The sequence below is a fragment of the Eumetopias jubatus genome, unplaced genomic scaffold (assembly GCF_037043125.1).
Source record: "Eumetopias jubatus isolate StellerSeaLion01/CBP00866 unplaced genomic scaffold, mEumJub1_p1.0 scaffold_15, whole genome shotgun sequence".
Classification (NCBI taxonomy): Eukaryota; Metazoa; Chordata; class Mammalia; order Carnivora; family Otariidae; genus Eumetopias; species Eumetopias jubatus.
In genome coordinates, this window is record NW_028274821.1 from 30,903,466 (window position 1) to 30,916,234 (window position 12,769).

The 12,769-nt window shown below is 37.4% G+C and overlaps 1 protein-coding gene across 1 annotated transcript in view; it reads right to left on the reverse strand.

Moving 5' to 3' along the window:
• Positions 1 to 2,121: 2,121 nt before the first annotated feature.
• Positions 2,122 to 12,769, reverse strand: part of FAM240B (family with sequence similarity 240 member B) — a 71,952-nt gene continuing 61,304 nt past the window's right edge. Inside the window, exon 3 of the mRNA XM_028122233.2 lies at positions 2,122 to 2,215. Coding sequence (XP_027978034.2) covers positions 2,122 to 2,215 — 94 coding nt within the window. The remainder of the gene's footprint in view (positions 2,216 to 12,769) is intronic.

Sequence of the window (12,769 nt, forward strand, 5' to 3'; positions counted from 1 at the left end):
AACCTGAAAATTATGTGGCTGTCCATCTTTAAAAGAATTGTTGGCTTTATTATGTAACAACCACATCAGGGTATAATATGATCCCATTAAAAACAGGAATTGGAGTTAAATTGCCCTGGCATTTATATGAGGAATGGTTGAGTGAGGAAAGCAAGATGTAGAAAAGTGTCATATGATCTTACTTTGTAAAATGTTACCACACAAACATATTCACACAAAGCCCTTTAGATGTAGAATGTGTGTGAGTATGCATGTGTATTTGTGTATGTTTGTGTCAATGTGTAAGTGTGGGAGTGAATGTGTGTGTCCGTACACAGCTATGTGAACACTGGGAAAATACAGGAGGACTCACCCCAGGTTATTAACATGGGTTATGGGATACAGGGATTGCTGATGGTTGGGAATGCCGAAAAAAAGGGGGGGGGAAGCAAGTTAAGACAGGGAAAACAAGGAGAAACCGTTAATAAAAAATGTAATAAAAGCACACCAACCTGTATGATATAATGATTTATGCACTTATATGAAATTGTATGTGTGTATGTGTATCACAAAATTTGAAAAAAATTAAAAATGAACGTCTAATCAGTTCATTCTTCCACCTTAAAACATGTCAATGGCTCCCTGCTCCCCTGTGGATCAGTCCAGAATCTTTAGCCCGGGCCTCTATCTACCCTCCTATAAAACAGTTACCTCCTCATTCCGTGTCACAAACACAGTTTTTCACCTCTTTGTGGATCCCTAGTCCACCTCTGCTCTGAAGTTGACATGCTCCTCTTTGGCTCTTTACACGTGCTATTCCCCTGTGTCCAGGATATTCAACCCCTCTTCTTTTCTTGGATGGACCCTTACTCATTTTTAGGGTCTCAGCTTAAACATCAGTTTCCCAGGGGGCTTTCCCTGACTGCTCTATATTGTTAGGTAACCTGATATGTATTCCCATGGTTCTCTGTCCTTACTAAAATTGTATTTTATTACTAGCCTCTTTTTCCAAACTTTGTTCAGATTTTCCCAGCTGTAGATTACTGTTTATATGTTGTATCCAAATTGGATAAGAACCTACAGCTGTGGGGATGTGGGATCACCTCTCCAACCCTCTGGCCACCTCATGGTTCTCTTAGCTGTGAGAAGCCCTGTTAGTTTTCCAAGGGAAGCAGTTTATGCTACCAAGGGTATTGGTGAGGGACAGATGCCTTCCCAGCACTGTCTCAGGTTACCTTCCCTGGGTCCCGCTGGCCATCTGCATTCTTTGGTGCTCAGGGCTCCCCCCTCTGTCCCTGTCCCCCAGAGAGGATTCTGTGGACAGAGGAACCCTAGTTACTGTGACTGACAGAACCTGCCCAGCCCTGTGGTCATGCTCTGGGACTGAGAAGAGACGACTGTGAGGGGGACTGTAAATTCCAGAATGTGTCTGGGGGCAGCTGCAAGCTGACAATTGCACTAGCACCAGAGAGCTAACCGAGACAGGTGTGAAGGAGTTAACACAGGGCACACTCCAGTGAGGGCACAACAAGTTTATTAAGCATTATCTTGTTTTATGTTTCTAATTAAAGATGCTTATGAGAAAAAAATTCATATGAAGAGACGAGAAAGATACTTAGTTCAGTTCATTTTCAAACTGTATTGTTAATAAATTATTCTTTTTATAATAATAGTCTTATTTTTTTAAAGCAGTTGCATTTCTGTATTCACAAAAAGCAGGACAGGAAGAAAAGATTGACTCTGTTTTTCCAGAAGATCCAGGGAAGCCAAATTCCCATCCAGGTCATTGCCTTTGGTAAGCTTAGATAAAACATTCAGATTTGAAAATGAAAAGAAAATGTGGACATAAATTACACTACATGGATCTTAGAAACCTGGGGACTGTTAATTCTAACAGCTTTTTATATTAAATAACCCAAGCTTCCCTGTCACACAGGCAGTCACTCTGTCCTGTGCAGAGAGGATTGAGTTGGATAATGACTCCCATTAGCACTGGGGGAGGTTTCACATGTAAATCCCTTACAAATGGGAAATCGAATAGTGTCTTGCTTAGTAAATCAACATAGCTTGGTGTTAGATTTTTCTCCTAGAAGAGTGCCCTTGGTGGCTTGTTATCTTTGAAATGGATGAAGCAGGCAGCTCTCAGCCCACTGTGCTTGCCTGCTTTTTCTTCTCATCAGGATTGTCCAGCATCTGCAGCCTTTTCTTCAGTCTCTGTTTCCATTCTTCTCTGAGCCTGAGGAGAGAAAAATGCAAATGGTTAGTGCTTTTGTGTCCATATCTGCTGGTCCAGTTGAGGTTTGTTTGTTTTTTTCCCTTCTAACAAATATTTTTAAGAGAAACAAATGGCTTTTACAAATTAGTGAAGAAAAAAAATCAATAGATAAATGAGCAAAGTCTATGAATATATAGTTTTATAAATTTGTTCCTTCCTAAACTGATGTGTGGATTCAATGTAACATCAAAGAAAATCCCAGCAAGACCTTTTGGTAGATACCGACAAGCTGACTCTAAATTTTATATGGCAAGGCAAAAGAACTAGATTAGGAACAACTTTGAAGAAGAAAGTTGGAAGACTCACATTATTTGATTCTGTGACTTAATATAAAGCTATCATAATCAAGACAGCATGGCACTGGTGAAGGAACTGACAAATAGGCCAATGGAACAGAACAGAGTCCAGAGGGGTGCCTGGGTGGCTCAGTCGTTAAGCGTCTGCCTTCAGCTCAGATCATGATCCCAGGATCCTGGGATCGAGCCCCTCATCAGGGTCCCTGCTCTGCTGGAAACCTGCTTCTCCCTCACCCACTCTCCCTGCTTATGTTCCCTCTCTCTCTGGGTCTCTCTCTGTCAAATAAATAAATAAAATCTTTAAAAATAATAATAATAAAAGAACAGAGTCCAGAAATATATATACCCAAATACAGCTAATTGATTGTTGGCAAGAGACAAAGGCAACTCAATGGAGGAAAGATTTTTTTTTTTTTAAACAAATGGTGCTGGAGCATCATACACTCATATTTAAAAAAATGGACTTTAGGGGCTCCTGGGTGGCTCAGTCGATTAAGTGTCTGCCTTCAACTTGGGTCATAATCTCGGGGTCCTGGGATCGAACCCCACATGGGGCTCTCTGCTCAGTGGGAAGTCTGCTTCTCCCTCTCCCTCTGCCCCTCTCCTCACCTCTCCCCACTTGTGCTCTCTGCTCTCTCTTTCTCAAATAAATGGATGAAGTCTTTAAAAAGGAATGGACTTCAATCCATACTCTACATCTTACACAAAATTAACTCAAAATGGATCATAGACCTAAATATAAAATGTAAGACTAAGACTTCTAGGGAAAAAAAAACACAAAATAATATCTTCATTATTTCCCTTGGGTTAAGGAAAAAAATTCTTAGATTCAACACAAAAAGCATGATTCATAGAAAAAAAATTTCAGTCTTTATCAGATAAAAATTAAAAATTTGTTCTGTGAGACACTGTAAAAGAGAATAAAAGTCAAGCCATAAATGGAGCACATATTTGCAAATCATTTACCTGTTAAGGGACTTGTTTCTAGAATATATAAAGTTCAAACTAAATGTTAAGAAAATAAACAATGTAATGGGCAAAAAATTTGAACATTTTACCAAGGAAGTTGTATGGATGGCAAATAAACACATAAAAGTAATGCTTGACATAACTAGGAAAATGAAAATTAAAACTGCAATGAGGTAACACTAAGCTCATAGAATGACCCAAATAAAAAAAAAAAACAAGAAAAAAAGTCCCCTCTTAATCCCCTCCTCCCCAAAAAAAACCCAACAAAATTTTAAAAACACAACAAAAGTCAAATCAAGTGTTGGTCAGAATTCTGAGTAACTAGAACTCTTTTACATTGTGGTGGAAATACAAAATGGTATAGTCATTTGGGAAAATAGTTTGGCATTTACCATATGGCCCAGCAATCTTAATCCTGGATATTGACTCAAGAGAAATGGAGACTTATGTTCCACAGAAATCTGTATGCAAATGTTTACAGCAGTTTTATTCTTAATCATCAAAAACTAGAAATGACCTAAATGTCCTTCAAGTGAGGAGTGGATCACCAAACTATGATACGTCCACACAACAGAATAATACTCAGCAAATATAAGGAATGGACAACTGATATACACAACAATAATTAATCCCAAATACATTTTGCTGAGTGAAAAAAGCTAAACTCAAAAGACTACATACTATATACTTCATTCATGGAATTCTGGAAAAAGCAGAAGTATAGGGATAAAGAACAGATCAGTGGTTGTCAGGGATTAGAAATTGGTGGAGGAATTGACCACAAAGGAGCAGCATAAGGGGATTTTTCAGAGTGATGGAACTATACTATATCTTGATTGTGGTAATTACATGACTCTAAGCATCTGTCAAAATTCATAGAACTGTATATACACATGAAAAGAAATGCATGGTACTTATAAATCAATTGAGAAAAAGAAAATGTATAGTAAAATGGGCAGAGGTTATAAAATGGCTGTACCAGAAGAAAAAATCCAGCTGTTTCCTGTGCATATAAAAAGGTCTCAACCAATCTTATAATTAATTAAATTCAGTTTAAAACAGTGAGATGCCATTTTTCACCTGTCAGATTAACAATGATTAAGAGTTGGACAACACACAGTGTGAGCAACTATGGAAATAGTCACTCCGGGTGGGAGTTTAAATTAATACAATATCTTTCTTTGCAAGACAAGAAGTCAAGAAGTCAAAATTAAACAACAACAACAAGGAACTCATGTTTTGACTTAACATTTTCATTTTTATGAACTTATTCCATAATTCTTATCCATGTATGCAAAAATGTATGTGTAAGTATTCTTATTACAACATTGTTTGTGAAGCCAGAAAATGAAAAACAACCTAAAGTGATGTGATTGGTTTGATTTCTTTGATGTGATTGGTTAAACCAATTGTTAACATCATCATAATGGAAAACATTAAAGAAAAACTGAATGTGCTTACATAGAAAAACTTCCAGGTAAGTTAAGAAAACAAGGTGCAGTTTAGTGAAGATAGTATAGTCTCATTTTGCATAAAAATATAGCTCACATATTTATTTGCTTATTCAAATTGAAGCTTTGGAGAAAGATATACAAGAAGCTTGGTATCAGCTTTCCCTCAAGAGCCTAAGTAAGAAGGGTACTCACTACTACTTATATGTCCTTTTGTGATACTTGAATTAAACATATATATATATATATATGCACTTGTGTTCATTTCATAAATATAAAAATAACCAAAATGGAAAGATTGGGTAAATGTTATTAGTTCACTAAAACTGCTATAAGAAAATACCACAGATGGGGGTCTTAAACAACAGAAACTTATTTTCTCATAGCTCTGGAGGCTGGAAGTCCTAGGTCAAGGTGTCAGATTTGGTTCTCCCAATGTCTCTCTCCTTTGCTTGCAGATGGCCTTCTTGCTTCATTCTCATGTGGCCTTTCCTCTGGGTGTGCGTGCTTTCCTGGTGTCCCTTTGTGCATCCTAATCTCCTCTGCTTATAAGGACATCAATCAAATTGGATTATGCCCACACCAAAGGTCTCATTTTAACCAATCACCTCCTTTAAAGGCCCTACAACCAAATATAGTCACACTCTGAGGTACTGGGGGTTAGGACTTTAACATGAATTTGAGGGGATACAATTCAGTTTATAACATTGCTAAAGCAAAGTAATGCATGCTTACGGCAAGAAAATCAGAATATACGAAGAAGGATTTTTAAAAAGTTGGCTTCAACCTTAATTTTTCACTCTTATAAATAACCCTTTAATACTTAATACTCTTTTCATATACCCATCTATTTTCCTTGGAGAGATTCCTAGAGGCAAGTAAGTTAGAGGGTATAAATATTTTGAAGGCTTTAGGCACCTATTACTATTCCGCTCCTGGCAGCTTCTCACTTAAAACTCTGCTCAATTACAGGCCCAGGAAAGAATGTAAAGAATCTGGAGTGTCGGCCTGTTGTTAGGTATAGTTGTTGCTTAAGCACATTAGCAACCAAGGATTGAAAGTTGAAGTATTGAGAGAAGAATTAGGGATATGGGGAATAATGTTAAAACATTGGTTATATCCTCATTCTACCTCAAATTAAATTAAAGTGATGGACATAAAAATAACAGTTTGCTTGTTTGAAAGGTAAGATAAAACATGGAATGGCTGCTCTCTCATAAGCAGGCAGCTGTCTCAGCTCTTTGCACACTTTACTTAGGAAGTGATGATTTATTGAGCTTATATGACCTGTTGATATCCACCTATTAGTAATTTTCATAAGTTGTATTCCTTCATTATGCTTATAAAATATGCATCTTGTATTTTAACTTGTAACCAACCTCCAGACTCACAAGCTCCCCTCATTAAGGATCTCTGAAAGGTTCTTTAACTAAATCTGCCTCCAAATGCACATGACTTTTGTCACTGAGATCTTTTAAAGCTCACTAATGGCTATTTATTTTTAAATAAATTGCTATCTGTGTATTTCATGGAACTTGATGAACTTTTTTTTTATTATGTTATGTTAATCACCATACATTACATTATTAGTTTTGATGTAGTGTTCCATGATTCATTGTTTGCGCATAACACCCAGTGCTCCATTCAATACATGCCCTCTTTAATACCCATCACAGGGCTAACCCATTTCCCTACCCCCCTCCCCTCTAAAACTCTGTTTGTTTCTCAGAGTCCATAGTCTCTCATGGTTCATCTCCCCCTCCAATTTCCCCCCCTTCATTTTTCCCTTCCTACTATCCTCTTCCTTTTTTTTTTTTAACATATAATGTATTATTTGTTTCAGAGATACAGGTCTGTGCTATGGTGAACGCTATGAATTGTGCAAGACTGTTGAATCACAGACCTGAACTTCTTAATATAATGTGAACTCATTCACATTATATTCACATTCACATTATAATGTGAACTCATTCACATTCACATTCACTGCTTAAAGGGGTTTTAGGTTTTCCTGGATATTGTGGGCATGAAAAAGCTCCACTCAGAGATGCTGCTGTGGGGAGCATAGCTGACTTCCCATCTGCAACTAGTTCCCATCTACATCTGCCCCAAGCGTTTGCACCAAGGCCAGACTTTTCTTGGGCTCCTCTGACTGAGCACAGCAGAGGTACTAAAGCAGGCCTCTCTCTGCAAGATGCGGACCTTCTTTGAACAGTTGCCTTTGGCTCAAGGATGTCCCATTAGTCTGGCCAAAACTTTATTAGGCTTGCCCTGCTGCCTAACCCAGTTCCACATTCTTCCCTTTCTCTTTCATGGAGGTCAAATCTGTATCACAATTTGATGATGACTCTCCTTAACTTCTCTGGCTCTTCCTAGTGGTGTGCTATTTGTTTGTGAGGACAGTTATTAATTTTTTAGGGATTTTTAAGCTAGTTATTAAATATAAACATTATTAAGAGTAAATTATAAAATTACAATTAAATTATATTAATTTCAATCTATTAAATTTATTAAGATTATTAATTTAATGTTATATTAATTATATTAATTTTTAATTATATTAAAAACAGTCATAACTATGTGAAATTCATCACTTTTTAGTTATTTTACTGCATTTTACAATAATCTATGATCTTTAGGTTATTTAGTCCTATTAAATTTATATGGTGAAATTACTATATGATGGGGAGCTGTTGCCTTCTCAACTCACCTTCACTGATGTCACATCAGTAGCTTGAAATAAACCATTTACAACATGGATGTTGGCAAACACTATAAATCTGGCCAGCTGCCTGTGTTTGTAAATAAATAAAGTTTCATTGAAATACAGTCCTGACCCTTTGTTTACATACTGTTATTACAAAGTTGAGTAGTTGCAACAAAGACCACATGCCCCTCCCCTCAATATTTATGACCTTGTCCGTATAAAAAATGTTTGTTGACTCTTCATCTAGATTTTTAAAGTGATGGAGACAATGTTAATAATGCAGATTAAATTTAGAAGTGTACTGTGTCTATAGCTATTACATTGCAAATATCAAACAAATAAATACGTACATATAAATTGTGTAAATATTCTTTCAGTACTAGAAAACTATCCTTGATGATCTGACTTATTTGTTAAATTAATAATAAAGTATCTGTTGTCCAATTTTGTCAAATTGTGGCTGAATTGCAACTATAGATTGGCTGTAGATGAAAGAGGTTGGCATAAACCAATAAAAGCATACTATGAAAATCAGTTAGCTATATGGACTTTATAATAAAGATCATTGTATATTTTCTTAATATTTGTAAATTGTGTGCTACACATCCTTTATACCTGTGAAATTTATGATAAACTTATGTATGTATACACACATGTACATTTTTTTTCCACAGAGAGCCAGTTTTTAAACATTTATTAGCACATCACAACTTCCTCCCCATTTTTCTCTCACAGGTGTTTCCCCCAATAAATCTCATACCCTTCAAATCTTGCCCTCTGCTTTTCACCAAATTAATGCATTTGGAATGATGAATTTATTCTAGGAACAGAGCTTAGGAATCTGGGGTTCATGACACATTTATCCACTTTTTATAACAACTATAACACTATTTATTGCCAGATGGTAAAGGATTCAGGACTCTATCTACCCAAGTTCTCTTTTAATCTTGTTTTCTGAATATTTAGATTGTTTGCTGCCCCTTTCTGATCGACATTATTTATCACTGTGTTGCTTTCATTTATCTTGGGTTCTCAGTAAACTGGTGAATATTAGTGCATATACAGACCTTTTATTTTGTAGTAAGGAAGGTCAATATGGGAAAGGTAATGCTTAAACACTGGTGTACAGACAGATACAGTGGAGGAGAAATACAACTGGTATTTGAAGCTTGAAGATAATATTTTCCCTTAAGCCTACAAATACTGACCTCATTTTTCTAATGGAGACCAAACAATATTTACTATTTATTATTCTAGATTCATCTGATTTGTGGAGGAGTTGTAGTTAATATATAGGAACACAGATTCTCCCTGATAAGTATGGGGTTTGACTAGGAAGCATGATTTTTTTTTCTGAGATTCTTAAACTAGAATTGTGATGTCCTTACTGGGAACCAATGAAGAGCAATTGGGCACAAAATTAGATTTTTTCTCTCATGTGCGAAGCACTAAATTTATGTGTCAATTTGGATCCTCCGAGAAGCAGACTCGGAGGAATCACCCATGAAAAATAAAGGTGGAGAGTGAACTGGAGTGGTCAGGACAGCCTTCAGACTTCCATGCTGGCCTGATTCCTGTGGAAGGAGAGGGAGGGAAAAAAACATGGGTAGAAAGAACTCCACCCCACAGCACAGTACTAAAAAAGCTTGGGCTGGGTTGATGGGGAGGCCCTGGACAAGTTGTCCAGGAGAGGAGCCCTGTCATGCAGGAACTCCCCAGAACTAGTTTCCTCTGCCATGTTCAGTCATGGCTAGGAATAGTCAGGGTTAAGTTTGGCCTCAGCTCAAGCTCAGTGATGAATCCAGAAGGTGGCAGCTGGAGTTCTCAGTCAGCTATGTGCCCCATTGCAAGCTATCTTGAAGGAGCTCTGAATAGAACACTTCTGTGGTTACTACAATATGTAAAGAAGAGTAGTAAAATAATCCCTGTCATCAAAGAGTTTATAGTTTATTGAGTTCTTGATCTCCCATTTCAGATCCCATTACAATCTCTGTACTTTTGTTTGAATATGAAAGTTCAGATAGTGATTTTGCCACTTCTCTTCCAGTAGAATTACAGACATGCCTTTATAGTAGTTTTTCCTAATTAAGGAGAAATGGGCCTCATCCTGGTTTCTTTGTGACCTGCAACTCACTGGCCTGATTGTGGGACAGAGCTGCAACAATTCAACACAGGCTGACAACCTTGGCCTAATGATCAGACCAAGTCAGCTTACCCACCCTCAGTTTGAATGAAAAATCTAAATTTTTTCTCACTGGTGTTCTTTCTAGACTAAATCTTATTTTATAACAAGTTTGAAATAATGATTTCATCTGGCTAGGAGATTGAGTTGGATATTTTGTTACCTGCAGCTGAAAGCATCCTGACTGACACAACTGATGAGCCGGAATCAAGCAGAGGGAGGTGAGTGGTCTTGAAGTGAGGTTTGATAAACCCCTTTCCCCACTCAAGTCCACCAGATTTTATGTCTACCTAATGCTGTGAATTCTGTTTAATTCCAAAGAGGTATTTTGAAGACCATACTTCTTATACTAAACCACTATTTTTTTTAATATAAAGCACTGCACAGTTTCTCAGTTATAGTTACATGCTGATCATTTAGACTTACATGTCCACATAATTTATCATCTAAACTGAAATACTTTTAAAATAAAAGGGAAAAGTATAATCTGTAATTGTAACAAAATGATAGGTGTATACCTGGGCTGTGGCCAAAACCAGGAGGTTTGGTCATCATACCTACAATGCATTTGATTATTCTCAAATTGTCTCCATCAGTTATTTGCAAACATTTTTCAACTTCTTTATGGACCAATCCTATTCCTGTTGTCTTGCTTCTTTCTGGCTCAGAGAAAATAAGGGGTTTCTAGTTCTGGGGTCACTCACTTTCCTTCATGATCTCACCTCCAAGGCCTCTGCCAGGTATATCAGTTACCAGGGTAAATAGAGGCTCTGCAGCTCTGGCTGAATTCCTCTGTCAGTGAATCTGCAGGAAGTGTGCTAACAAGCATGTCCATGGCAAACACCTGTTTCCACTCTACCCAGCTTTGGCACAAGTCTTGCTGGTCAGATCAGCAGAGAAGAACATAAAGCAATATTGATTTTGTTCTATCAGCAAAGGGGTTGGTGGAAAAATTTAGGGTTTTTGTCTTCTAGTTCACTTAGAACATTTCTGTATTGCATGGTGGCTTGAATTTACCTTTTATAAGTGGAGAGCAGAATAAAAAAGTGTGAGTATTATGTATGTATGTTGGGAGTGTGTACTTATGCATAGTGGAGTATGGGGAGGTATAGGCCGCTGGTCTGCAAGTGTATGTTGGAAGGTATACTATTATTCTGTTTCAAACTGTTTGCTCAGATCAGCAGGATTTAAACAAGTATTCCAACATTCTGGTTTTGGTGTGAAAATAAATCTGGGATATCTAGCAAAAACAATGACAAAACCACTAGGTTTTCATTCACTGTTTACCAAAATAAGAAAGCTTTTGGGTTTTTTATTCATAGTTGATAAGGGAAATAGTTCTGGTAAGTGAGACTCCAGAACAGAGTGGGGAACCACAGGAAGCTGCCTCTACTCCCCTGCTCTTTAAGATTTTCAATGCAGAGGCTCTGGTCACATCTTTAAACATTTATTTGTGGGACACAATGATGAAATATTTTATGATGAGCACATTTTGAAGATTTTTTTCTCTTGGTTACAGAAGCGAGAGAAAACTGCCCCAACTTGGAAGGGGTCATTGGGAATCTGGAGAATTATTTGTTTAATCTATTTTAAAATTTAAAAAAAAATTATTCAATTATTTGTAATGCATTTGTTCTATGGACCATTTGCAATTGGTTGTCTTTTTCATAACTTTATTTTGCCTAATTACAAAATGGCAGAGCATTCTTGTAGAAACTTGGGAAAAAACTAGGAGGGTTTATACACATAAAATCTGCCATTCCACCGGTCAAAAATAATTGCTCTTAGTATCTTAGTGTATTTTAATCTTTTTCTTGTATATACAGATAGGCTGTGTATATATTTTGATAAAAATAGAATGATGTTACAAATTATGCTTTTAATTCCCTATCTTAAGAGTTCGGGGAAGGGAAGATGTACAGAGTTCATGCTGGGATTTGGCTCTCAGTGGGTTTGTGGGCCAAGGTTTGGAGGGCGGAAGAAGGCAGGAACCACACAACTGACTTTCCTCACTCCCCTGGAATCACCAGGCCTGGATGCCCTAATAGTGACTCTTCTGCATGTCGAAATGCCTGATTTTGCTTGCTGCATAAACAGGAATGTAGCTGGAATGGTGGCAGAGCTCTTCTTTGGCTATGGAGAGAAACTATTTCCCCTCCAGAGCTAATAAAGGTTTTTAGAAGTTAATGTTGGTTCAACACATGTGAGTTACACATGTTTTCAGCTCAGCATGATCAGAAACATGGAGGCATGTGCCTTGTGACTAGCAGAATACTCAACTGCCACTTCACTGTAAGTAGGCATCTTAGCAAAACAGACAGCCTGGCTGGGCTGTTCCCATTTTAGGGAGAGAGAACCCAGGTAGCTTCTGAAAAGGTGAGTTGATCTGTCTGTTCCAAAGCTCTGCATGTGTGAGGGCAGGTGCTGGCTCTTTTATTCAGAGTGATGTTGACACATGTGACCTCACATAAGTATATGCTCCCCTTCAGCAGATTCCTTTTGCAAGAATATGTTTACTTGCCAAAGGGAGGAAGACACATTTTCCTTCTTCCAAGAATATTAATAAATATCATCCCAGATGTGAGATCTTTTATACTTACATATATCTGTTGACCTAACCTTGGAGTTTAGTGTACCTCATATGCTGGGGATTGCAATAGAGGAGAGGTGAGGAAAAAAATTTTTCGGTTTATCAAGATGTAAGTAATAGAACCTCATTTTTATTTATATATAAAAAGGCTCATCCCTATCTATAAGTCACTGGTTCTCAATAAGGGGTGACTTTGCCCTCTAGGGGATATTTGGTAATGTCAGCAGATATTTTTGTTGTCATAATGGGTAGGGGAGTCCTACTGGACTGCAACATTTTGAGGGATGCCACTAAACATCTTACAAAGCGCAGGACAGCCC